The 25,702-nt window shown below is 50.7% G+C and overlaps 5 protein-coding genes across 11 annotated transcripts; 3 read left to right on the top strand and 2 right to left on the bottom strand.

Annotated features, from left to right (window-relative positions):
• The first annotated feature begins 30 nt into the window (after nt 1-30).
• Nucleotides 31-2,314, top strand: ndr2 (nodal-related 2). The gene is made up of 3 exons (XM_037278285.1): nt 31-515; nt 1,246-1,949; nt 2,098-2,314. Exons 1-3 carry the CDS (start codon nt 227-229, stop codon nt 2,248-2,250), a joined length of 1,146 nt encoding a protein of 381 aa, XP_037134180.1. The 5' UTR covers nt 31-226; the 3' UTR covers nt 2,251-2,314.
• Nucleotides 2,315-2,806: 492 nt separating this feature from the next.
• Nucleotides 2,807-5,178, top strand: lrrc20 (leucine rich repeat containing 20). 2 transcript variants are annotated; one of them, XM_037278374.1, is made up of 5 exons: nt 2,807-2,882; nt 4,124-4,205; nt 4,340-4,489; nt 4,555-4,722; nt 4,887-5,178. In XM_037278374.1, exons 2-5 carry the CDS (start codon nt 4,136-4,138, stop codon nt 5,021-5,023), a joined length of 525 nt encoding a protein of 174 aa, XP_037134269.1. In that variant the 5' UTR covers nt 2,807-2,882; nt 4,124-4,135; the 3' UTR covers nt 5,024-5,178. The 2 variants fall into 2 exon arrangements, with proteins under 2 accessions (XP_037134269.1, XP_037134268.1); XM_037278373.1 differs by lacking the exon at nt 2,807-2,882 and adding an exon at nt 3,233-3,485.
• Nucleotides 5,179-8,112: 2,934 nt separating this feature from the next.
• On the top strand, nt 8,113-12,134 carry LOC119138260 (prolyl 4-hydroxylase subunit alpha-1-like). Of its 3 annotated transcripts, XM_037278229.1 has the most exons (16): nt 8,145-8,211; nt 8,278-8,346; nt 8,496-8,564; nt 8,694-8,790; nt 8,856-9,007; nt 9,087-9,224; nt 9,300-9,545; nt 9,615-9,769; nt 9,840-10,016; nt 10,135-10,205; nt 10,451-10,550; nt 10,637-10,690; nt 11,105-11,170; nt 11,254-11,322; nt 11,501-11,597; nt 11,662-12,134. In XM_037278229.1, exons 1-16 carry the CDS (start codon nt 8,160-8,162, stop codon nt 11,727-11,729), a joined length of 1,680 nt encoding a protein of 559 aa, XP_037134124.1. In that variant the 5' UTR covers nt 8,145-8,159; the 3' UTR covers nt 11,730-12,134. The 3 variants fall into 3 exon arrangements, with proteins under 3 accessions (XP_037134123.1, XP_037134124.1, XP_037134121.1); XM_037278226.1 differs by having other exon boundaries at nt 9,087-9,545; XM_037278228.1 differs by lacking the exon at nt 8,278-8,346 and having other exon boundaries at nt 8,113-8,211; nt 9,087-9,545.
• A 54-nt stretch (nt 12,135-12,188) lies between these two features.
• On the bottom strand, nt 12,189-14,253 carry arg1 (arginase 1). Of its 2 annotated transcripts, XM_037278280.1 has the most exons (8): nt 14,085-14,244; nt 13,915-13,987; nt 13,398-13,572; nt 13,155-13,314; nt 12,993-13,087; nt 12,804-12,911; nt 12,606-12,742; nt 12,189-12,524 (listed from the first exon to the last, which is right to left on the bottom strand). In XM_037278280.1, exons 1-8 carry the CDS (start codon nt 14,232-14,234, stop codon nt 12,361-12,363), a joined length of 1,062 nt encoding a protein of 353 aa, XP_037134175.1. In that variant the 5' UTR covers nt 14,235-14,244; the 3' UTR covers nt 12,189-12,360. The 2 variants fall into 2 exon arrangements, with proteins under 2 accessions (XP_037134175.1, XP_037134176.1); XM_037278281.1 differs by lacking the exon at nt 13,915-13,987 and having other exon boundaries at nt 14,085-14,253.
• Nucleotides 14,254-14,426: 173 nt separating this feature from the next.
• On the bottom strand, nt 14,427-25,474 carry heatr1 (HEAT repeat containing 1). 3 transcript variants are annotated; one of them, XM_037278020.1, is made up of 45 exons: nt 25,386-25,474; nt 24,909-25,064; nt 24,617-24,833; nt 24,384-24,525; nt 24,200-24,301; nt 23,908-24,048; nt 23,537-23,748; nt 23,338-23,468; nt 23,198-23,270; nt 23,015-23,116; nt 22,829-22,946; nt 22,653-22,760; nt 22,483-22,581; nt 22,169-22,257; nt 21,846-22,057; nt 21,649-21,770; nt 21,386-21,583; nt 21,152-21,314; nt 20,925-21,073; nt 20,667-20,859; nt 20,429-20,601; nt 20,182-20,355; nt 19,868-20,107; nt 19,653-19,784; nt 19,455-19,558; nt 19,233-19,379; nt 19,038-19,156; nt 18,757-18,878; nt 18,564-18,692; nt 18,243-18,455; nt 18,012-18,141; nt 17,707-17,900; nt 17,553-17,617; nt 17,360-17,483; nt 17,147-17,287; nt 16,760-17,061; nt 16,544-16,694; nt 16,292-16,462; nt 16,079-16,213; nt 15,909-16,013; nt 15,619-15,781; nt 15,363-15,517; nt 15,121-15,279; nt 14,943-15,051; nt 14,427-14,740 (listed from the first exon to the last, which is right to left on the bottom strand). In XM_037278020.1, exons 1-45 carry the CDS (start codon nt 25,447-25,449, stop codon nt 14,652-14,654), a joined length of 6,537 nt encoding a protein of 2,178 aa, XP_037133915.1. In that variant the 5' UTR covers nt 25,450-25,474; the 3' UTR covers nt 14,427-14,651. The 3 variants fall into 3 exon arrangements, with proteins under 3 accessions (XP_037133915.1, XP_037133917.1, XP_037133916.1); XM_037278022.1 differs by having other exon boundaries at nt 17,707-17,878; nt 18,014-18,141; XM_037278021.1 differs by having other exon boundaries at nt 20,182-20,337.
• Between the last annotated feature and the right edge of the window lie 228 nt (nt 25,475-25,702).

The following is a 25,702-nucleotide window of genomic DNA, read 5'->3' as shown; positions in this document are numbered from 1 at the left end:
CGCACCCCGGCTCGCCCAGGCGCCTTCATTAGCAGCTGAATGGCTGCTGAGCTGTCAGGTAGCACGTCTTGAGGACGCATGTCAACTTCCTTTAATGTTCTCAGCTACTTGTGGAACATGAAAGGAGGGAAGGTAAGAGGAGGAGGTGCAGAGGGGGGTGTCTAGGGGGTATATAAGACACCCCTGGAGATGTGGGCCAAAATTGTTATTGCGCTCGGGGGCCGACATGCGCTCATTGCGAGCCTCCCCGCTGTTGCCGGTCCTCCTCCTCCTCCTCCAGCAGCACCAGCCGACCCGGGCAGTCTACCTGCAGCACGCCCGCCACGGAGCTGGGCTGCGCGTGGTACGGGAGCGCGGAGGAGCCGCCACCGCCGGAGTAAGCGGAACATCGGGAGCGCATCACCTGCCCACCTACATGGTGCACCTCTACCGCAACTTCAAGGCCAACGCGACGGATGCGGCGGAGCAAGATGCGGAGAAGCGCGCGGACATAGTGAGGAGTTTGATGGCGAAAGGTACTTTTGCAGACATTTTGGCTGACATTCCTGCAAAGGGCAGGGCGTTGCGTGAGGGTGTGGATGGGGTGTGGGAGGGGATGCCAGACGAGCGGAGCGGCTGCAATCCACATCCCACTCGGGGTGAGGATCAGCCTAATTCTCAAAGCAAACCTCGCGCACTCCCTCTCTCGCTTTCTTTTTTTTTTTCCTGCACCATGTTGATTGCGCATCTCGCCAGACGCGCCCCCTCCTGCTCAAATCTCTACTCCACAAGTTGCCTTAGTTCTTTTTTTCCTCCCTTTTCACACTTGCCCTGATTAGATTAGCAGAGGGGATTTGATACCTTGGCCTCGGCACCCATTTCGCTGTTAGGTGTCAAGCGCTTGTACCTATTTGTTTGGCTGAGGAGGAAATGCAAAAGGCCATCCCGCCCGCCGTCATGGAAAACGGCCGGCTGGGTTTGCCTTGCACGCTTGGCCAATTTGGCGGCTGTTTGCTTTGAGTGGATTAAGTTGATCATGTGATGCTCAATGCTCAAATCTTGAAGACGCTCTTTCAACTTAATTTCAACCATATCTTGAATAATAATAATAGCGCACCCCCACTCCAAATTTGCGTCCCTTGTGGCTCCAAGGCACATGCGCCAAATTCAATTGCCAAATTCCTCCACTTTAAAAAAATAAGGAACTCGCGCTGGTGGCACATGAGCTGCAGTCGACTATCCGTTTTGTCTCTGGCTCCCCACCAGGGTTGGTGTGCAGACACGGACAGTGGGCGGTCACATTTGACCTCCGCGACCTGCTGCCCGACAAGCAGATCCAGGCGGCCGAGCTGAGAATCCGGCTCCCCCCGGGCGCCCCCGACACACAGGTGGCCGTGTACCACCAGCGCGGCCCCGCGTGCCACCCGGCCGCGGGCGTCTGCCGTCGAGAGCCGCAGCGGGTGGGGCTCTTGGGCCCGTCCTCCCTGCTCTCCTCCTCCGGCGGCTGGAGGGTCTTCAACATGACGGGGCCCCTGCTTGCCTGGCTGCGGCAGAAATCCCCCGTTGGGGTTCGGACCCGCAAACGGGCAAGAAGCGAGGCAGAGACGGCGCCACCTGAGCTCGCCCAACGAGCCTTGTTGGTGATCTTCTCACACACGGGCTCCGACGGAAACGCCAAAGCCAGCTTGCTTCACACGGCCCGGCGCTCCAAATTTTTGAGTCCGGCCGAGGTTGGGCGGCCAAAGAGGGGCAGGAGCAAGCGGGGTCACGGCAAGCGGACGAGCGGCGCCCCCGGACGGGGGCCCGACGATGGCCTGTGCCGCAGAGTGGATCTGCACGTGGATTTTAATGACATCGGCTGGGGGTCCTGGATCATCTTCCCCAAAAGGTACAACGCTTACCGCTGTGAGGGTTCCTGCCCGGGACCCTTGGGCGCCCACCTCAACCCGACCAATCACGCCTACATGCAGGTCAGTGGGAAACATGGTAATGCACGGGAACAAAGTCAATTGGGGTGACCAATTTGGCACGGTCTTTAGCATAGCATGGCTGTATCCATCCACTTAAGTGATGGCTGCCTGCCTCGTGCCCTCACCCTCTCTCTCTCTCCCCTCGCAGAGCTTACTCAAACATTACCACCCCAGCCGAGTGGTCCCGCCATGCTGCGCCCCCACCAAGATGAGCCCACTGAGCATGCTCTATTACGAGAACGGCGAGATGCTCCTCCGGCATCATGAGGACATGATGGTGGACGAGTGCGGCTGCCAGTGAGCGCCGAGGAAACAGACCTAAAAAAAAAAAAAACACTTAAAAGCGAAAAAGGGGGCCCTCTTTTTCTTTCACCATGCACTGTATGATATGTAAATTCATGTATATTTATTGTGAAGAATTAAAAATGCCCATATTTATGTTTATTTTGAGATGCTGTCCAATGGTAAAACTTCATTTTGCTGCTCTTAGGAGTCCTTAGTATGTTTGTAAGAAAATAATACTAAGCATCTGGTTCCTTCCAGGTGAGTGACAACTGCTAGCTGAACCAAAATCAACTAAAATGTGTTGCGTGTTATTGAAAGCTTATCGTCATTTTTCGTCTCACTCTGCCTCTGTAAAATGACACAAAAGGCTTTGTTTACTTTGAGAACGACGAGCTTTTGCCAACCTGAAGTGCGCGTGACTGCACGTCACGATCGAAAGCTCACAACACAAAGGAGAGAAAAAGGTCGACTTTCCGTCGACAATGAGTTGTGCAGCATCAAAACAAAAGCATTGGACAGAGGAGGGAAATCTAGCAAATGCTGTGGGCCTATGCAATACATTTCACTGACTGACCAAATATGTACCATGCGGTCAGAGCGACAGCAAGTAGGCTTAAGTAACTTAGAAAAGTGGACCAGCACCAACAGGTAAGACGAATTTTATTGAAACTGCAGCAGGAAGACTAAAAAATATTTTAGTTATTTTCTTGCCGTTATATTTCAAGCATACCACCCCGCAGATTTTTTTTTAATTTTAATTTTAACACGTTTTATGTTTAATTTTGCATATGAAATAATTTTGCACATCTGGCTGCCATTATAATGCGCAGTTTTGACGCTCAAGAGATTAAAACTGAGCCGAAACTTTAAATTTAGTATATATTATTGTCTTCACATGTTTTTTATCGTTACAAGGCCTCGGTGGGTTAAAAAAAAACATTTTTTCATATTTGATGTTGAATCTGAGCGTACGCTTGACTGCAATTAGCTTACGCAGTTTTGACGCTCACGAGAAGCCGCTTTTCACATGTAGCTAAAACAAATTTAATAGTCGCCCAGCTTTTAAATTAAACATATAATATCAGAATGGTAAACTTTGATACGTTATTAGTCAAATTTTCTTGCGATCTGGTCACCACTCAGTTGATTTGTGTTCTCAAATTTGCTAAAAATAGCACACACCAAACTTGTCAGGTGAGCTATCATTAGCTACCGGCCGGCTAACTTCCGGCACGGAACAAAATAGTAACGGTAAGTTCATCTTTCCTCCACTTTAAACTACAAATAAACGTGAAATAACTCATATGCTGCCACTATATAGTTCAACTTGGTGTTAATGAGCGCCATATAATGCGACCGTCACGAAGTAATTCGAGTTCCACTGGAATGTGTGGTGTTTGCCACACGAGATCATGTGTCATTCATACATGAGAATGGGATCTTACCTTGACTAAAATGCGCCTGCATTGTTTTGTGTTTGTTAAACTCTTTCTTTTCGTTAAGCGACTATGCATGTTTAGTGGTTACACATTTAGTCATTGTATTTATGACGACAGATGGTTCGGCACACAACCAGGTCCAACAGTGTTAGCGCCCGCCATCTAACATTAGGAAAATGCATTTCCGCTTTGGGAGTACTCACTTCCGGGATGGTAAAAAAGGACAAAATAAGTTAAGATAGTGTTTATTGCTGGCTTTCTTGGAAAATACATTTTATCATATTAAAAAATACTACATGGTCAAAATTGTCATTAGTATTTTCAGAAAACATGTTCATCCATCTAGTGAAATTTTCAAAATGAATTTTACCTGAGATAAAAATTATATGAAAATGACCCCTAAGTAATATTTCTGTGATGTATAATTAAATGGAACATGGCCTGCCATAGGCGCATCACAAAATGGCAGAGGCGGTGGTTAACGTAGCCCGGAGGATCAACGCAACCGTCGAGGAGGGACGAGATCACCTGGGTATGATTTTATTTTTTTAAATTGTATTTGTTTTGGGTGTCGTTTGTTTATATGTGAACCTGCAGGTAGCAGTGGAGGATGCCATTTCTTTCTTTCGGGAATCACCATTTCAAGTCTTTTTGCTCTCCCCGCAGACCTGTCCAACAGCAAGCTCATCTCATTCCCAGACGGCGTTTTCAAGGTTCTCAGCAGCGTGTCGGAGAACATCCGAGTCATCACCCTGGCCGATAATGAGATGAAGGCCATTAGCAGCAAATTCTTTTCCACCTTCACTCAACTGAGAGGTGCCTAATTCACAGTCAAATGTTGCAAGGAAGCAGTTCCCTTGATCGACACACACCTTTTTCAGAGCTGGACCTGCACGGAAACGTTCTCAGCAAACTGCCCGACTCAGTGGAGGAAATGCGGCACTTGACCAGCATCAACTTGGCCAACAACAATTTCTCGGCGTTTCCCGAGAAGCTCACGCAAATCGCCACGCTGCAGAGGATCAACCTAGAGGGGAACAACATCTCTGGTATTGACACTTACACACAAACAAGCGCAAAACGTCCACTATCATCATGCTAACACGGGCTAACAAATAGCATCAGTGGCGTGGCTTTATGCAACTTTGATATACACAAACTAACAATACTCACAGGCATATATTCTTTAGCCTCTTCTTGTTTGAACCCACAGAAATCCCCATGGAGAAGTTGTTGGCCATGCCGTCACTGGAGTGGCTCAACGTGCAGTCCAACCCTCTGGATGCAAACACTCAAGCTGCTCTCAGGTCTCCGCACAAGTTTGACATTTTAGCGCAAAGGGAGTCGTGAACGACGTCGTCACGTATGTGCTGCATAGCGTGCGCCTTAAAAAAAAAAAAAAAAAAAAACTCCCTTCGATCCTTTAGTTTGCTTGGAAATGAGGAGCCTCTGTACTTGAAGATTGAACCCAGTGCCAATATAAAACCACATTGACCTCCATTTGACATGTTTGGGTTTTTCTCTGAATTAAGAAACACCCCCCCGATAAAAAAACGACAACAAGAAAACAAATATTTTTAATCGCTTATTTATTACTTTTGGTTTTAGAAACATTTTTTTGGTTTCCAATTTACCAATATTTTGTTATTAGTCACCTTTTGAACCTCTGGTGGTGCTTCATAGAAATGCCCAATCAAGATTTGTGTCACTTCATTGTTTTCTTTTGATCGTATTGGAGCAATACAGTTGCATTTTTATTGATTGATTGATTGATTGATTGATTGAATATTTATTGATCCCCAGGGGTGGGGAAATTCAGGCCCCAGCAGTATCCATACCACAGAGTGGGTATACAAAAGACACACAGATGGCATGAGCGCAACTCAATAGGCTCTCATAAGGCTGCCACACAACGGCGCCACACAGAAAGTCAGAAAGTGCACAAGATAAAAGCCATCAAAGCAAAAACAAAGCTAAAAGACAAAGGAAAAAAAGTAACAGCGGCCAACCAGCACCCCTCAATACAAGAGAACACCCCAAAACACACAAAATAGCCTCCACGGGGTCCATAGACAGGTGTAAGGGCAGTCCAGTTCAACGGCGCCCAATGGACCGTGGTCGTGAATTGGTGAAAAACACAAAGCAGGCAAACGTGTGAGCAGCGTCCTGGGCACCCAGTCGGGTGCACGTGCAGATGGTCACCACGGGGCTAGCATGGCAAAAGTCGTTGGTTCCAACGAGCACGAGGGAGCGGACTCCCCACAGGGGTCGCGGCTGCAAGGCCAAGGCGAGGGACCCGGTCATCACTGGCCGGATAAGCAGGAAGCCGTCGTAGAGTTACGCCGGCCTCGACCGATGATCCCGGTCCCACGAAGAAAAAAATAAATAAAAAACATCCAATCCGAAGAGATACCGAGGTGCGGTAGAAGGCACCAGCATCGCCGAATGGACAAAAAGACAGAAAGAAAAAGGAGAAAAGAAGGAAATAAAGAGGAAAAGAGAGAACACTGCTGGGAGGCAGCCACTTACGGCGCCATACCGGAAAAAATAAAAAATAAAAAATAAATCAATTATCAATTGTATATTGACTTCTTTCCTAATGAGTAAAGTACATTCTTATTCACGAATGACATGACACCGAAGAGGCGAAAAGCAAGCCTAGCTAAGCATGCCACATTGTCATTCAAAGAATACAAAGACCTATTCAAGTTAAGACCAAAAGAAATAGTATGCTAGAATAGAGGCGATTCGGAATATTGAAGACAAAAAGAATTTGTTTGTCACCTCATGGAAATCCTCTTGACTATCATCGCTGTCCCTGAATGGTGTCAAAGGCTGCGACCTGGCTCTCCGTTTGGGCTACTACCAGATGTAGCCTTCGTCATCAGCCTCCTCTTCCTCTTCTTCTCCTTGTTCCTCTTCTTTCAGCTCCTTTTCATCTTGGTCCTCCCAGCCCACCCCGCTCCCGAAATGGCCCGAGTATCCCAAGGCTTCATCTGGGGAGAACAAGGAAACGGACGCAACGAACATTTTTGGGAGTACCAAATACTTATGACCGGTGCACGTAAATGCTTGAGAGCAGCAGAAGAACATGGCTTGGTTTCACCAAAAACAGCAGTTTCTGACCATAAAGTGAGGAAAATGAGCCTTTTGTGAAATGAACTGCCACGTGACTTTTATTTTAATTAAAAAAAAAAAAGTTCAAATTATTTTCCATTTAAAAATTAGCGGACCACTTGCAATACCGCCATAGACCACGAGAAGACAGCAGACCACCGGTTGACAATCCCTGAGACGCATTTTCCAAAAACTTTGAACTGGAAGTCACCAAAAAAATCCAACCGATATAGTCCAATTAAAGCAAGTCTTACTTTCATTCAAGGTCAGGCTGTCCTCTGCATTTCGAACGTAATCATCCTGGAAAGAAAATAATATATATGGTAAACATGAAAATGACGCGCACAAAGTCGAAACCCCGTCCTCTCCACAGTGCACCAAACACCACCATCACCACCAACAACAAAATGCATCGTGCGCCTGTTCCCACGCAGAACCTTTCAAGATTGTCAAAAGCACAAAGTCGGAACAGTCGCAAGCGGCTTTCGAACCAGTCAAAAATGTTTTTGCCACATCCAATATGGCGCCTAGGCAGCTTAGGGATTCAGCGCCCTATACAGCTACCATACCATTACGTGCACATCTATGGCGTGTTTGCTGGGATAGATATCTCCAAGTCCAAGTAAAAAAAAAAAAGAAACCAGTCCAAGTCGTTAATGGCCATCGTCAATGGCAAGAAATGAGATGCGAGACGAGGCGACAAGTGCATGGTGGATGCTGGGAACTGACTCCCAGAAGCGCCTTGAAATTGGACACTGTCAATTTGACAAAGTGCATCTGCAACATATCGTTGGACCTTAACTGATTTTGACGCTTCAGGTGCGTCCAACACCTTGACAATATTTGGACATTTTGTCAGCGAGCCAATTTGTCAAACTTTGTCACCAGTTCGTCCAACTTTTTTTTCTTTCTTCAAACTGTTGAGAGGCTGCAATCTAATCTTGAATTATTCTTTGTGGGTGTTGCTTTAATCTTCTTACAACATGAGATGGACTTGACTGTAAGAGGAACTTTTAGGACCCTTTATTTATTTATTTTTTTATTTGAGTCATATAGTAAATTTGTGGAGGTGCGGCGGACATCAAAACCATACCATGCCTCCCGTGCACGCAGTTGGGGGTGGCGTTAATGCGTATAAGGTCTTTATTACGAAACATTGTCTTTGTCTTTATTTACTTGTTAGCACTCACAGATAAAAGCTTTGCTTCTTATTTTTGCCACAGAGGCATTGATTTTAATTTCAAGCCAAGCTGAGCTCTCATTCTCTCGCTCTTTTTGATTTTTCACTGACAACATTGACAATTGTGAATAATTAACAACAGACTTGAGAGGCAAGATTCTTATTTGACTCACAAGTTGTTGAACTGGAATGACTTCTCAAGAGAAAGCATGTCGACATGATGTTCGTTCCACCGGCAAGGGTATGGTTCTGTTTTTGCGTGCTCTTTCGGGAAAACAAATATGTCCGAATGAAATCTTTTTTTCAGGGGTGAACGTAAAAATGAACGTCAGCGATAACAGCGGGTGCGGCTGTTTTCAGATGAACCGAAAAAAAAGTTCAGATGTTCCATGGACAATATTTGATAATACAGAATGTTTAGAAGATCATAAACATCTGTGGTCTATTTTGGCACCTGTGTGTACGCGTGAGGTATAAGGGCAACGCCAACCTAATCATTATAATAAAATTCTCTGTTGCGTTTAGACATGGCCCTCTTTTGCCTGTTGCTGGTTATCAGCTTCTCCTCAGCTGACGAATTCTTCTCTTCCATAGGTGAGTCTCGTCCTGATATTAAGCAGCGTAGATAGATTGAGGCGCACGTGCTGGACACACTGTCGTCGTTACGGAATCTTTTTTTGGCGCGGTCCTTTTTCTCTTTAACCGACACAACCAAACGACTAGGTCAAATGACGGAGCTGCTGCACACGGAGAAGGACCTGTTGACCTCGCTGGAGGACTACATCCGAGCCGAGGAGACCAAATTGGAGACGGTCAAAAGGTCAGACGTCGGCGGCTACGTTTGGCACGCTGAGTAGAAAATACTGACGATGGCGGGGTCCGCAGTTGGGCCCAGAGGCTGGCCAACCTGTCGGCGTTGGCCATCCAGGACCCTGAAGTCTTCCTGGGGCACCCCATCAACGCCTTCCAACTTCTCAAGAGGATGAACCGTGAGTGGAGCAACCTGGAGAGCCTGGTGCGCAGCAACGTGTCGGACGGTGGGTGAAAAGACACAAATGTCGCCAAATCTTAGCGGCAGGTGGACAGGCAAGTTTTGACGCGTCTCTGGTGCCTCAGGTTTCATGTCGGAAATGGACGCCAAACGGCAGTACTTTCCCGGCGAGGATGACCAGACAGGTGTGGCCGAGGCCTTCCTGAGACTGCAGGACACGTACCAGCTGGACACTGACACCCTGGCCAAAGGCCAGCTGCCAGGTCAGGAGCGCCACAGAGCGAGCGCCTTTGCTATGGAGAGTGCAAGTAAGCGCCCCTCCCCTCTTCTCTCGTCAGGAACCTCCGTGCTCCCGAGCGTCCTGACGGTGGACGACTGCTATGACCTGGCCATGGCGGCATACAAGGACTCCGACTTCTACCACACGGTGCTGTGGCTGTCGCAAGCCCTCAAGCAGATGGAGGAGGGCGAAATGGCCGCAAACGTGAAGGTCGTCACCCTCCTGGACTACCAGAGCTTTGCTTTCCTCAAGCAAGGAGATCTGGAGCGTGGCTTGGAGTCCACCAAGAAGCTGCTGGAGCTTGGTGAGTCGGAACCACGCCGAAGGGCTGCGAACTTGATTCAATCCCATTTGCCCCTTTATTTACTCTAAGATCCGGAAAACCTGCGAGCCAATCAGAATCTCAGGTACTTTGAGCACCACCTGGAGAAACAGAAGACGGGCGAGGAGACGGCCGAGGTGCCCAAGGGTCGAGGTGCCCACAACGCCAAGTACGAGCGACTGTGTCGCGGCGACAGCATCGAGATGGTGAGAAGACACCGCAACGCGGCCTTGCCAGAAGCACGCTCTGCACTCGCTCGGCTCTTCTTTCCGACAGACGCCGCGCAGACAAAGCCGCCTCTTCTGCCGTTACTATGACAACCAGCGCCATCCCAACCTGGTGATCGCTCCCGTCAAAGAGGAAGACCTGTGGGACAAGCCCCGCATCATCCGCTATTACGACATTATAACGGACGAGGACATGGCCGTCTACAAAAAGCTGGCCAGACCCAAAGTCAGTCCGCCGAAATGCATGAATGCCATTTGAATCTTTCTGCTCTTTGCGTAACTTCCCGTGCCTCCACCCATCTCTCTGTCTCCGACTCAACCGTGTGATGGCACGGCCGAGCTAGCTGATCCGCTCCAGAATCAGCGACTACGAATCCAATCGCAGTTACGCCGTTCCAACCAGGATCTCCCAAAAGTAAGGACATGGCATTTTGTGCATAGAGGGACATTTTTGTACTTTTTGGTGATGAAGCTATTTTGCAAAAATATCTCAGACTAAATGTCATACATGCAAAAAAGTTGGGGTTGTTCATGAGACCAGCAAAACTCTTTGTCCAATTAATGTAGCCTGTGTGCGTGCATGCAAGGGTGTGCACACTTGTGCAACCTGCACATAGCCGTTATTTTTACCTCGCATCGGGATCACTTATTGCTCCTCAGTGCCTGGCTGGAGGACATTGAGCACGAGAGTGTGGCGAAGATGGTCAAGAAAATGAGCGACATCACAGGCCTGGACTCGACCACGGCTGAGGCCATGCAGGTGACAACTTCCTTCCGGCCGACCTCTAGCCTAAAAAGCAGCAGCAGAAAAAAAAAGAACACAAGTTTTTGTGTTTACTTGCACAGGTGGCCAACTACGGCGTGGGAGGACAGTATGAACCTCATCACGACTTTCAAGGGGTAAATCCATAGATGCGTTCTCTGTCCAAGATGAGGCCTTGTCGGCTCATTTTCATACCCCTTTTAATTAGGAACGAGAAAGACGACACATGTTGACTTTCAATTTCTGCTGCTACAAGTCAATAATTGAGCCCAAGCACTCTTTAAAGCCATGACACGCCTGTCGCAATAAGGTAAAAAAAAATGGCATCCTGGCACTTGAGCTCACAGATCCTTCAGGTATATTGCGCCCTCTCGTGGCAAAAACAAGACATCTTTAGAAGCAAGAGAAAAATTCTATGGCTCATACGGAATTGGCATCTTCACAAGACGCATCACGAAAGTTTGCATTTGTCCATTAAAAGGGTGACAAAAATGTGGGTTTTTTTTCATTTAACATTCAATTTCTGCTTTTTTGGCTTTTTTTTCCCACAGGACGAGGTTGAAGAACCTTATAGAAATTTGGGCACTGGAAACCGAATCGCCACCTGGCTAGTTTATGTCAGTTAAAATATAATTTAAAAAAAAGCACACATTGGATAGATTTTACCAAGGTTCTTGATGTCTTCCCCTTTGTGCTGCAGATAAGCGAGGTGCCGGCAGGGGGGGCTACTGTCTTCCCCCAATTGGGCGCTGTCGCTTGGCCCATTAAGGTTTGTTTTTCTTTTTGCAAACACGTCACGCACCCCGGACAACAAGACTCATTTGGATCGGCTCGTGCGACGTCCAAAAAATATTCCAATTGGAAAATCACATCTTATGGAGCGAACGGTGCACATCTGCAAGCCAATATGTATTGCCAAGACTTTAATGGCACGATTATGACCGCAGGGCTCTGCTGTGTTCTGGTACAACCTTCTGCTCAACGGGAAGGGAAACTACCAGACCCACCACGCTGCCTGTCCTGTCCTGGTGGGGAGCAAGTGGGGTGAGTCCCGGCATGATGGGCCGGCCATTTGGAATCAGTCATGTCACTGTTTTGCCTTCCCCAGTGGCCAACAAGTGGCTGCACGAGCGAGGTCAGGAGTTCAGGAGGCGCTGCGGCCTGCAAAATTCTTGAACACAACATGGGGCCCAACTGCACTTTGGCACTTGACTCCATGCTATGCTATGGTGTCCGGTTACCACGACGACCATCGTCTTTGGCGAAAAACAAGCACTGAAGCTGAATAATTAGTTATTGGAATATTGAAATGGATTTCCTGTTGGCTGCTTGAAGAATTAAACAGGTTTCGTTCCACTCAAGAGTGCCTTTGGCATGTTGGGGAGAGATTGCGTAAATAAGTTGTTTAATCTATTATACATTTTTTAGCAGTTATTTGGTTAAGTGGTTGTGAGTGACTTTGTTTCTTGCAAAAATAATTATTCATTTAAAGTTGTGAATCAGAATAAAAATTTAACTAAGTTAACAATGAGCACATTCTTTTGATTCAATAACTTGATACATAAAAATATGTGATGACAACATAAGAGTGTTAAGTGTGTGAGCTTCTTTGGCTTCATTTTTTTTTTTTTTTTTTAATCAAGTGAAGAATTTGTCACTCTTGGACAAGCACCTTTGACGTGCTTGGAAATCACAAAGCTTGGACCAGGTTCTTTAAGTCAAGAGGAAAAAACGTAGGACCTTAAGCGAGACTTGAAGGATTGTGAGGAAATGCAGAAAGGGGCGCGGGGCCTCGCTTTTGCAGTCGTCACGCGTCAGGCAGGCAGAACTCATCCGGGTGGTTCCCCTCCCTCAGGCGTCCGAAGCAGCCCAGCAGAACGTCCAGCGCGGCCCTGGCCGTGCGCCGCACCTCCTGCTCCGACACGCCCACCGCAGGGTTCACCTCCACCACGTCCACTGCCGACAGCAGCCCTGAACAAACACAACAGACGTGACGAGGGGCTGACAAATGCACAGGAACAGCAAAGTCTGAAGGACGTGTGCGTTTCTGACCGGTGTTGGCGATGTGTTCTGCGATGTACACGCCCTCCCTGTAGGTGAGGCCGCCCGGCACGGGCGTCCCTGTCGCCGGGGTGACGGCCGGATCCAAGGCGTCCACGTCATAGCTCAGGTGGATCGGCCTCCTGGCCCTGCTCCGAGGCATCGAGTGACTGCGGGACCGACCACGTGGCGAGCTTCTACAGCACTTACCCGTCTTTACACAGGAAGTCGCACGTCTCCTCCATCACTCGGCCGACGCCCAGAGCGTCCACCTGTGTCATGGAGAAGGCCTTCACGCTCGCCAGCTTCAGCAAGTAACTGCGCACCGGCGGGAAAAGGCACAGTATGATCAAGCCCTCCCGGAACAGGAACACACAGACACACAGGTTAAAGACTTACTGCTCCTCGGGGTCCAGGTCTCTCAGGCCGATGTAGACCAAATGTTTGGCCGACACGCACGAACTCATCCACGAGAAGTTGGGCAGGATTGGGATCTGATTTTGAAGAAAAAGCAAACGAGAGCAAATAGATATTTGGTCTTTCTTTTTTTTTTTTGCTGACCTTTGGGCGCAACTCATGGAGCAGGTAGGACACGGGCTGGCCGTGCATGTTTCCCGTGGGCGTGCTCAGCGGCGTGTTGATGTCGGCGTGGGCGTCCACCCAAACCAGGCTCACGTCCCCCACAGCTGACGCGTGCCCGTGGACAGAGCCAATGGCCAGGCTGGAAAAGGTGATGGCGGAGGCGGTGTCATGTTTTCAATTTATCCCACAGCCAAAACAAAGCGTGCCGAGCAAGCGAGCGACCTGTGGTCTCCGCCCAGCACGACCGCCGTGTGTCCATTGCGCTTCACCGCCCGCACCGCCTCTGACAGCCTCAGGTTAGCATTGCCCACCGCCCGGGGATGTTTCACCCGCCCCACTGGCTCGTCGGGCAGCACGTCCTCAAATGTCAAGTTGCCGTAATCCTTCACCACGCAGCCTGCAGGGACAAAAAAAGATGTCTTGCCGGGACATACAGGGCTCCCATACAGAAAAGCAAACATCATTCATGTTTGTGCTAAAATTGTTTGCTCTGAAATAAACAAGGCCAGTCAACTTGAGTGTCTGTGTGTCGTACAGAGCAAAGTCAACCGGTTGAGCACACAGTAAGCAGTCCGCTGTTCAATATGTAACCGTGAAAAAGTGGGAGAGAGCCAACGAGCAAGCGCTTGCATGACAGTCAACACTTAGCACGACATGGATTTGTGATAAAAACAGCATGTCGTTGCTTTCCGTTCTGACCAGCCAATCAGAAGACAGTAAAATGCAGATTAATTGTTACCTTGCGCCTGCAGTTTACGTACGAGTCCCTCGGCGCGGATCGCATCCGGTCCGAGCTCCACACCATCCCGGGGCTGTGCCACGGCCCCCACAAACAAAAATGCTTTTCTTGTTGCGCCGCCCTGAATGGTCCAGCAGGTTAAGTACGGAGCCGAGGTCACCTGACCTCACCTGTCCTTTGGAGAAAGGCGCTCCAACGATCCCCACGGAGCGCATCTCCTGGAGATGACGGTGGGGATGGTGAAAATGGCGAAGATGAGGAGGAAAATGACATGTCGTGGAGGTGATGAGAAGCTGCAGAGCCGTCCTGGCACGCTGCATGGTGCTGAATGAAGAAGCAAGAAGACGCACAGAGAGAGAGCAAGAGAGCGAGCAAGAGAGCGCGAGCAAGAGAGAGCGAGCAAGCTCTGCCACCCGGGACAGTGTGACGTCACTCATGTTAATCATTGAACAGACAAAACAAGAAGGTACCCACCATTGCTAGAGATAATTTAAAATTAAGTATACATGGCAGTGCGTTACACTTGTGGCAATTTATTTCAGGTACAATACAAGGTACAACCAATTTTTTTTTTAATGAAGTAACCTCATGCAGACAGCAAAAAATAAGAGCTTGCCAACAGACACTTGCAAAATGTTCAATAGGATTATAAAAATAGAATATAGACGCTCGGAAGTCCATGTTCTGCTTTCATGATGAGGACCTCAAGGGCAGGCCATTTTGAGATGATGCGCGTGTTAGAAATAGCTCTGCAGCGGTTCTCCCAGGATGTCCTCCATCTCCCGAACCACCTTCTGAACCTGATGCTCCACCTCCTCACACTCGTCTGCAACACAAACAGAACGAGCGGCTCACCACCACTTACGCAAACTAGTTCTCAAGCCTGCCTTTTGTTTGTTTGCCTCAAGCCACGTCTGCATTTCATAGCTTGCGTTTGGGCTAACAAAGCTGACATGCACTTTGTTAGTTTGGCGCCTTCATCATTTTGTTTTGTCCATGTTCGGGTACTATTTAGAGATTGCACTGACCCTCCATGAGTTCTGCCAGGAAGGGTATGGTCTCCGGAAGCAGCGCCATGTAGTTCTCCTTCAACTTGGCCGCCAGCTCCATCAGCATCAGCAGCGAGGAGAAGCGTACCTGATAGAAGAGGGATATGGCGTTGAGTTGGACCCTCGCGTGTCACCGAAGGAGCTCAGGCACTGTTACCTTGGCGTCGGCGTGTCTGCTCTTGAGCAGGATGTTATAGTTGAGGCTTTTCCACTGGGCGTCATTCGCCAGCGACACGGCAAACTGACCCACGCACGGGACAAGATGTTTGGTCACCCTCTGCTGGTACTCTTCATCGCCACCTAGCGTGTTCTCCAGCTGACAATTTAAAAAGTCTTCTCTGAGCCGGTTGGACAGAGACACTTTTGTCATCATTTGGGCGGCGGCCATGACAATCTCACCTGGTCGACGAGGGGCACCAGGAGTGCTTCAGCTCGCTCCTTGCTGAGGAAGCGCTGCGTGTCGTGCAAGAAGATTTTGTACAGGCAGTCCAGGACGCAGCAAAGCAGCTGGTTGCTCTTCTCGGCACCGCGCTCGGAATCGAAGAGCGACTCGTCTGAACAACGGAGCCAAAGTCTGAGAAGCGGCGGAGCAAAATGCTCGCGTGCAAACGAGCACATTCGTTTCTCATAAAAAACAAAAGATGAAGAGCTTCACCCGTCTTGGAGATGTTGGTCTGCTGAAGGAGGTCTGCAAAGGGCTTGACCAGATTTCCCGCAAAGAGGGCAAAGAGACCTTTAAGGCGCTCGGCGATGCAGTCGGACAGTCGGAAGAAGGTCAGCAGGCGATCTTTGCTGCCCGATTTACTCCAGTCGAACAGCTGAGGAAAGCAAAAGAGAAAATCTTTCAGTTAGATTTGGGAGAGAAAGTGATGGGGTGAAGGGATGACAAAACCATTTTTGAATCAAATAAATGTGAAACCTTGAGCTAAAGCAATAAAGCGTCACCTTGAAGAAGAGCGGCCTGAATGTGACTTCCGATAGTTTCATCACCATGACCAGCAGACAATCCATCACGCTGCCCTCGATCAGAGCCGTCCTCGCCAGGTCGCCCTGCACCAAGCAAAAATGGTCAGAAGGTCCCACACATGGACAGACGGACGGATGGATGGACGCACCTCGCAGAATTGGGCTCTGAAGTCCAGTGCTGCGAGGAAGAAGTCGGTGAGCTCAGACTGGTGGAAGCTGAGCGGCTCGCGCTCCATGTGGCCGAGATGTTCTTTGAGGATGCTCATCAATGCCCCCAGCTCGTCCTAAGGGGGGAACAAGCTGCTCAATAACTGCTTGGCCAAGGGAGAGGACATTTGCGGATTGCGCATGTTCTCGCTCACCTTTTTGTCCACCACCATGATGTGGTAGCACTTGGTCAAGACGGGCAGGAGGACCCTGGGGGGGAGCTTGGTGGCCAGGGAGCTCCTGAGCGAGGCCAGACGCGCACACAGCTGATTGGTTGCGGAGGAAGACGACGAAGACTTCTCGAGGAGGCACGTCAGCCGACACACCTGCAAAGTTTCAATTTTTACAAAAAAAATAAATAAATCAGCCCTGGCAACCATGAAAGATGACAACACAATGTGGCAAACCTGCAAGGTGGTGTCCTGCAAGTAGGGGCTGATGAAGTGCGCCAGCGTCTCAGCCACACGCTGCAGGGCGGTGACGGCGCTCAGCAAGTAAATCTCATTGCTCAGCACATCCTTCCCATCGGTGAGCACGTGCAGCACGGCTGGCATCAACCTACGGGGAGGAACTTCCCACTTTTAGCCAGAAGCCGACAGAAAGACACAAAGTGCGGCGCGAACCTCGGCAGCTGCGGGATGGCGAGGGCTTTGAGGGCGCCCACCACCTCGGCCGCGCACAGTAGGGCGCTGGCCGTCACGTTCTTCTCTTGGTGCGGCGACGCGACCAGGTCCACCATGCGCAGGAGGACGGGGACGAAGGCTTCCTGATGAGTTGCGCCCAAGAGGCGGCAGAGCAGCTTGAGGCTGTAGAGCGCCGTCTGCCTGTTGACGGCCAGCTCGGATGCCGCTTTCTCCGCCGCGCTTCCGTGTGGCGTGCCCACGATGTCCAGGAGGTCGCCGATGAGCTGTAAGAGAACGCCGACCTGCGGGGAGAGAGACATTTGGATGCGACTCGCGTTTTGCTTTACAGCAAGAGTGATGTCAGCGTTTGTACTTTGCGTACGCTACCTGTTGCTCCGCCCACTGCGTCTTGTGCTGAAGCTTGTTGTTGAGCAGCTCCATGGCTTTCCTCCTCACCGACGGCAGCCGGTTTGCCATCAGCCCCCTCATCACTGTGATGAAAGTGTCCGTGGGCAACAAAGCGTTCAACTGTGAAAGGGAAACAACGGGTTGTTTACTCAACTCGGTACGCCGATAAAAATTGACCAACAAAGCACGCACCTTATCCAGAACGTCGTAGGATTTGTTGAGAAGAACTCTCCAAAACTTTGCCATGGGCCTGTCGGCATTCTCCTCCACACAGCGAGTGACGCACTGAATGTAACGCAGGTTGTCCTCCAACAGCCTGGACAAAGGATGCTTTTTCAGCAGCCATTTTTAGAGATGCCTTTGATTTGATGACATGCAAACTCACTGCTGCTGCAACTCCTGGAGAAATTTTGCGCCATTCTCGTCGACAACGTCCTGAGTGTCCGCTACCTGGGTGAAAAGAAAAAAAGAAAAGGAAAGAAATATGGTTGTTTTTTTTGTTTTTTTTATGTGCTCCCACTGTGAACCACCCCGCTCACCTTCCCGATGAATGCGGTCGAGCCGAGCAGCTGAGCCATGAAGGAGACGGAGAGGAACTTGAAGTGTCTCAACTCTTTGCCGCTGTGGGCCTCCACGCTGAAGATCAGCTCTTCCACCTTCTCCTCTTCCCCTTTTTTCTTTTTCTTACCATCTCCTCGCCGGGCGCCAGCGCGGTTAGCCACCGCCGCACCCACTGTAAACAGAATGTCAGTTGACTGATGTCACAAATTTGCTTCATGTGAAATTTGGATCGCTTTGCATCGAGTGGCGTTAGCATGTGCATTGCGGCCAATAACGTTCTCACCGTCCTCTTTGTCGTCGGGCAGCTGGATGAGGAATTTCAGGATGTTGATGAGAGAGGTGAGCTGCTCTGAGACCTCAAACTGGCAACACACCGAGATCCAGAAGTCCACGTCTCGCTCCAGAGCCGCTTCCTGTGGAACCAACGGAACCAGAACTTTGTCAGTACGTCAAAGTTGCTGACTGGCTTATATTGGTGGGGGAAGGAGAAAAAAAAAAAAAAAAAAGAACTTGCCTTCTCGCTTTCTAAGCTAGACGCCTGTGTGGTGTGAAGCTTGAACAAGAGGAGCATCAGGACCCAGAGGAAGCGGGCCGGGCCCAGCGTGCCGACCAGCTGAGCGAGGATGTGCAGCCGCCGGTGTTCGGGCACGTGAGGCAGCGCGTCGGCAAAGACGTGCACGATCTTCGTCACCACCGCGTCCACGCTGCCGTGCGACTGACCGCCGGCCTGCAGGGGCAAAGACAAAGCCGTGACGTACCAACCAAAAAGAATCACGGCGTCTGCCGCTGCTCGGCTTTGCATTTGGATCCCATTCCAGTTGCGAACGTGGCCGACCTGGATCAGAGCTGGGATGACCATCTTGACCGTCTTGTCGATGACTCGGAAGCTGTAGGCGTCATCCAGGCGCATGATGTTGGCGCCCATGAAGGTGAAGATGGGCATGATGTTGTGCAGAACTTTCTCCTAGAGGCCCAAAGCTCAGGTCAGATTTGTTCACACGGCAGTGGAAAAAGTCAAAACGACTCACGGGGAAGATGTTAGCGACGACGCCCAGCAGCAGCAGAGCGTGATGGTGAGTCTGCGGTACGTCCGTCGCGCGAATGCACTGGACCACCAGCTCCACGCTGAATTTGTCTTCTTCCAGGACATCTGCGAGTGACAATCACTTTTTATTAAGTGGGACATTTCTTTGTTCTGAATTGCAAGCAGCAGTTTGGAAGATCTTCCAAAAGAGCTTTCAAGGCTCTCGAAGTTGAAGTTTAGCACCAAATTAAACAGGACTACACGTGAGCACGCAGAAGAGCCCACCTGGTCCACTAGGTTGCCCGTCCGGCGCCATTTTGTTGCAGACGTTGAGCAGGCAGCCGAGCAGAAGCTGCCTGGTGTACTCTATGTTGGGCTGCTCCGGGGCCGACGCCTCCAGGCTCCTGAGCAACAATCGGGATCAAGTCAGCATCCCCGAGGCGCTTCCCGTCCTGTCCCGTGGCCATCTTGGAGCGTTACCTGGCCAGCAGCGAGAACAGAACCGGCACCAACATCTGGGCTCGCTTCAACTTCTTCTTGTGCTGCAGCAGCTCCAGGATCAGAGTGACTCTGTGCCAAGAAACGGCGCCCCCCTCTGGCGGTGCATCGCCACTCTCATCGCTTTTCCTGAGAAGGGAGCTGTCGTTATTTCCGAGGAGTATCCGGTGGAAATGTCATGCGATGAACATATATCAAGTCCACCTCTGCAAAATTCGGCTCCTGCGGGTTCGCTGAAGCGTCACGGTGACCTTGGCTTTTTCTGGCGGTGCCAACTCGTTAGCCACCAGCTCAGCATCCACTGCAATCTGCACAAATAAGAAGAAGAATAAAGGTGATGTTCTAGACCTCGGATGATTGACGCCAACTTTTGATTTGGGAGACGAGACGGCTAGCGCTCACCGCTTTAAAGGTGCTGCCGACAGCGTCGGCAAGTATCGGATTCCTGCTTTCCGGCAATAGGTCGAACAAGGCCGTCAGAAGGTTCTGTTGGACCTTTTGATCTCCCAGGGCGGCGAAGAACGGCTTTGTGATCTGTGGGATGAGTTCCGCAAGGTTTTCAAACGGCCCTTTCTGACCTGAACCCGAATGGCTGTCCATCTGAGTCCAGCTCTGACCTGCTGCAAAGCGATGATCTGGCAGCTGGGGATGCCCGACAACGGAGCGGTGGCAGTCGTCATGGCCTTGAGCAGCAGGTCCAGACAGTTGTGGTCGGCGGCCAGCAAAGGGGCCGCCGCCTCGTTGTACTTGCCCAGGACCACTTGCAAGAGCCGGGCCTCGTCCGGCAGCAAAGCGGGCATGTCGGGGTCGTTGCGGAGCAGCCGATCCAGCACGGGCAGCAGAGCGCACAGGACGGTCTGAGGAGAGAACACACAGACAGCTTTCAGACTTTTGTGCCGCAGATGTTCTGGTACAGTGTCGCTCCAATCACCTGTCCGTTGACGTGCCTCAGCGCTCTCAGGAGGCAGGTGGCGGTATAGGACGGGCAGCACGGCGACTGGACGCTCAGTAGCAGTTGATTTATGGAAGCCTGCAGCGACGACGTCTTTTTAGCCGACTCGCAGGTCTCGTGTAAATGGCCCAGAACCTGAGGTTGGAAAGCCACCTTAGATGAGAGTTGGTCCTAAATTGGCAAGTGTTTGTATGGCATAGCGATGCCACGTGAAGAAGGTCCCCACCGTGCTCAAGTATGACGGGTCGGCGACAATTTCCTCACAGGTAGACAGAAGCTTTTTTATGATTGGCTGGAAGGGAGCAGCGTCTGCCCCAGACAGGCTCTGCAGAGCGCTGATGGACGCTCTTCGGATCTCTCGGACGGGAGAGGTCAGACAGCACAGCAAGGCCGGGACCACTGGAAAACACATGCCGCCCGTGTTAGTCAGAGGTCATTGCATCTGACAGTGTTCAATTGTTTACTGGGCGAGTTGGCTCCAGCTAGCTCAGTCAGCGTGGCGGCAGGTTGGGCGCTCAGTAAAGCGGCGCCCACGTAGAGCGACCGAGCGTGCAGGACGGCGTCCACCCGGACGCCCAGCTGGTCGCCGCGGTTGTCACCGTATCCCCACAGCAGGCAGAGGAACTTGAAGAGCGCGGCCGCATCGCACAGGTGCACCTGCGGGGCACGTCCAAAGGAAGTTGGATTTAAAGGACTCCGAGTCAAATGTGCACAAATCAAACCTTGACAAGAAGCTTGGCCAGCTCTCGAAAACTGCCGGCCGCCGGCCCCTCATCGGCGCCGCCAATGACGAGGGCGAAGAGGCGCGAGATGAGCCCCAAGTAGCAGCAGGTGTTAGCGTCCAGCTTCTCCGGGTTCCACCACACGGCAGCTGGCAAAAAAACAAAAAACAAAAAGCACTTAAGCCCATCGAGTTGCAGTGGCGGGAAAAAGCAAAAGCCTCGCTCACCTTTAAAAGCGCCGTCGAAACACTTGAGAGAAGAGATGAAGTCTCGGAGGAGCCAAATCATCACTTGGCTGGCCTCTCGCTGGTGTCGCCCGCCGGGCTGCTGCTCGCATTTGCTCAGGTACAAGGACAGCGCCTCGCCGAAGGATGCAGAAGGCGGGACTTCCTGTTGGACATCACATGCGCTTAGGTCCGAGCCAGCTGTGGCGAGAATGTTAGCGCGCTTGCTTGTCTCACCTGGGCGCCATCGGCCTTGGTGACTTCCAGCAGCGGAGGCTCCAGAACAGCTAAGAGCCGCTGGGCAGTGAGCAGGTGCTCCGTCTCGCTCAGTTGCGCCAAGCCCAGCAGAAGAGTCTCCGTCATCACCGCAAAGAAGGTGTGGCCTCTTACACCGCGCCCGCGCAGCTGCTCCCCTAACACACCAAATTTCTCCAGCTGAGGAGCAAAGCAGGAGGAAAGTCATTTCTACCGTCGAAACATGTCAACGATCGACAACTTACAGCATGACGTTTGGCCAGGTGATCCATGTTGGCCAGGTTCTCATTCAGCCTGGAGACCAGACGCTGGTTGGCCGAACCGACGAGGTCCAGTTCGGAGCTCTGCTTTATCACTTGCTGAAGTTCTGTGTGGAAAGAGGAAACACTTTGTGGCTCAAGGCGCAGTTGGGGAAAACCCGGTGGAGGGTTCTGGCTGCTACCTTCCGCCCAGCTCGCGGTGAGCGGATGGCTGGCGACGGCGGCACAGCAGGCGACGCAGCGCGCGAGGCGGAGCTGGGCTGAGTCCGGACGACAGCTGGTGACCACTAGGAAGGGCAGCAGCCCCCAGACGATGGTCTCCACCTCCTCGGTGCTCCCCTTCCCCAGCCGGGAATCGGTCAATAAACGCACCGCTTCGGTTAAAACTGGCAGCCTAGGGGGGGGCACACAATCGCCATGGAAACCGAAAAGGAGACTGTTGGGTTGATGTTTATTTTGACAAAGTTTAATTAAAGGACAAACTTAAAAAAGCCCAAATTCTGACCAGCTGTCGGCCTCGGGTTGATCGATTCTCTGCAGCAGAGACAGCAAATTGGACACCGTGCTCTCAGTGTCCAGAACGTCAAACAGCATCTGGGGAAAAAAGAAACTTTACACGCTCATCTAATCCAATTGAATTTAACAAAAGGCGCGTGATCATTCATTTATCAGGCTTAGTTCCTTTCTCTTCCTCTACAGCTGGGGCAAACTAAAAATATTTCATTGATCACAAGAGTCCAAGCTCTTTGGAGTTTTTGAAAGAAAACAAACATTAGCCCCAAGATGGTTGCTCAAGAAACGATATGAAATGTCACCGACCTCCAAGGTTTGAAGAGCCGCACTGACGACTTCCAGCACGTCGTCCTTCAAGCGCTCCATCAGAGCGTCTTTAAGGAAGTCCTGGTCCAAAGTCTGAAGCTGTGGAGAGGGGGAAAAAAAGTCAGAACGAAGCAGAACCCGTGAAGAACCCGCGAGGTCTCCAGTCACACCTGTCCCGACGCCGCCAGGCTCCTCAGGTGCTCCAGAGCCGAGACTCGGAGCGACGCCTGCGGGTGCTTCAGGCTGAGCAGCAGCGACGTATCCGAGTCGCCCATGATCTGAAAGCGACAACATGGACACCGTGTTTTTCCTCAACGCTTTGCTCTCGACTCTTTATTCAACGCACCTGGAATTTCCCCCTGCTTATGGACAGAGAGAGGAAATGGTGGAAGAGGCGTTTCTGCTCCTCGTCGCTGATGTTGGCGGCGTGACGCGAGAGGACCCCGTCCAGAGCCGCCAAATACCTGGGCCGGACCAACATTTTACGCTCATCCACAAGACCACGTTGGGCACACTCACTTGGCGCACTCACTTGGACTCAAAGAGTCGCACCAGCGGCTGCAGACGCCGGTTGAGGGTGTCCACGTTGTCCGCGGCGAGCTCCGTCTGACTCAGGTAATCGTCTAGCAGCAAGCTACAGACATAAGGAAGGATCCTTGATTGGATGGTGTCAATTCATCAAACGTCTCAAAGTTTTTTTTTGTTTTTTTTTTACCGAGCCACATCGCCGTCCAAGCCTTTGGTCAGGGGGACCGAGTCCAAGAGCGACTCCAGCACGTGCGCGTCGTCTGTGGAAAACACAAAAGAATGTTCAAACGTTCTGTATTCAACGTTTGGCCAGGGTTGCGTTTGCACCTGAGCTGCCAAAGAGGGCGTGGACCAGGTGAGGCAGCAGGTAGCGTAGTAGAGGGCTCACGTCGTGGGTGGTGGCCAGGAGCTGAAGCGTGGATGCTAGCGCAGGCATGGAACACACGTGGTGGCAGAATCTGAACACATACAAAAACAACGTAACTTTTCTTGCGTCAGAAGACAGCCAACGGTTGCTCCGTCCTACCTGGACCCGGCTGCGCCCTCCTTCTGGCTCTGCAGGAGCACGATGAGGCAGCCCAGCCCCTCTTTGGCCAGCACGGGCTCTTTGAGCAGAGACTTGGCGATGCGCACGGCCAGCGTGTTGATCAGACTCGCCTCCATCACCACCTTGACCGCCATCTGGCACACGATCATGTAGGTGGCCGCCTTGTAGTCGGCCACTTCCGACGTCAGGCCCTGAGAGGAGGGGGCGGGACGAATGGCATCATATCCATTCCGTTTTTAGAAGGACAAGAATGCTCATAACGAGTCGTTATGACCTTATACTGTGACGGGTGCACAGTGCATCCGCAAATTCTCAGATTATAAAAGCAGTTGATGTTAAGAAATCTGTACCTTCTGCACGTATGGCAGAAGTTTTGAAATGATGGTGTCTGAAACTTTGTCCACGGCATCCAAAGCCGAAACGATGGTGGAGGCGTAGAAAGAGAAGACCACTCGCAGCTGGGAGAAACTCTTGGAATGTCCGGAAAAAGCCTGAAAGAAATCAACAAATAATGCTGGCTGACATTTCTTCGTCCATTTTTTGTAATGCCAATTTGATATATTGACACCTGTGTGTGTGTGTGTGTGGGGGGGGGGGGGGGGGCGGGGGGGGGTGGGGGCATTTGCATGCCAGTGTGGCTACCTCAATTGATGTCGTGACCATGTTGCAGACAAAGTCCATAAAGCCCAAGTCCGAGTAGCAGTGGGTGACCAGAGTCCCTTTGGCCAGCGGCACGCCTGGTTTCTAAACAAGGAAACATGCTTTAAGTCTCGCTGCTAGCTGAACTTGGCTTTGGGAGCCATCAGCAGACATCAGCACATCTGACCTGCAGAGCCTGCAGCCAATTCCAGCGGTGCGTGGCGTCCTGGATCTTGAGGAGCTGCACCACTCGGACAAACGTGTTACTGTGGTGGTAAGGCAGCGCGCAAGCCAGCAGGCTCTCGACGTTGTACAGATGAACGTGGAAGCTGCGCACAAACAACAAGCAACCTTCCAAATCTACTTTACATTGGCGGGTGGCTCAGGCTTGACTGCATCGTCACATTTAGAAGACGTTACCGGTGAACCAGCCACTCGATGCACTTGTGCGCCGGCTTGAGGAGGAAGTACGGGGAGATGCGGGTGAGGAACAGAGCGATGTCTGCATCCAGCTTCTTGTTGACATCTTTGGACTGAACACTGCGCTCCAGCGTCACCGATGCACGGCTGAACAGAGAGTCCTGGAACTCCCGGAGGGCCGGTTCGATCCCCAGCAGCTCCTCCAGGCCCGTGCAGCCTGCAGAAAAGCAATGTTTTGAAGGTTGCAGAGAGAGAAATGGAGACGCAAAGGGGACTGAAGAGAAAGACTCACCAAGAGCATAGAAGGTGCTTCTATCGAGGGTAGCCGCCTCTTTGGGGTCAAAGAGAAGCGAGGTGACCTCTTTGCGAGACAGTAAATTTGGATCATTCTGAGGAAGCGCCAGCCGCTTCAGCTGGTAGGATAATGACGTCATGATGGGTTCGAAACCTGAAACGTCAGTCGAATTACTTCATCAATCCATATAAGATGAGAAGGTACGATGTGACACAAATTTTATCTACAGAATGGAAAGGATATTTCTTGTTATGGGAGTGTCCAAACAGGAAATTGAACCAGCAAACGGGGCGTAATATCGAGTTGTATTAAGAGTCCTATTAACAAAACATTTCGATATCGGGTTTAGAGAAACTTTACAGCAGTAAAGTTTAGCAAGTAAAACATTAATAACACTATCACGAACACAGTTTGAGTTGTAACAACGTTGTATATCTGCACTTCATTTAATGTCATTAGAATTTGGAGACGAACCTGTTTTCTTGTTTTCCTCCCAACACACGTGCGAATTGCGAAAGGTCAATTCTTTCTCCCTCATGTTAGATTACACTTCCGGGTCACATCTGGGTAAGTAGAGATAGTTCGCTTCGCTCACATCCTTTTTCGTGTCAAAGGACCGTTCTCTTCAAATCCATTATTCGTTTCCTCATACGACGATAAAAAAAATTAAAACCCATGATACAGAAAGTAAACTGTTATAATAACGAGCTGGAACTCACCCGTTGGACACTTTTCTATTCTGTATCTTTATATCTGTCTTCGTTGTTCAGTTCTCTTTGGGACAGTTATCC

This window comes from Syngnathus acus, chromosome 19, assembly GCF_901709675.1.
Source record: "Syngnathus acus chromosome 19, fSynAcu1.2, whole genome shotgun sequence".
Classification (NCBI taxonomy): domain Eukaryota; kingdom Metazoa; phylum Chordata; class Actinopteri; order Syngnathiformes; family Syngnathidae; genus Syngnathus; species Syngnathus acus.
The sequence above is the reverse complement of the archived record's forward strand: the minus strand, read 5'-3'. Positions and strand labels throughout refer to the sequence as shown.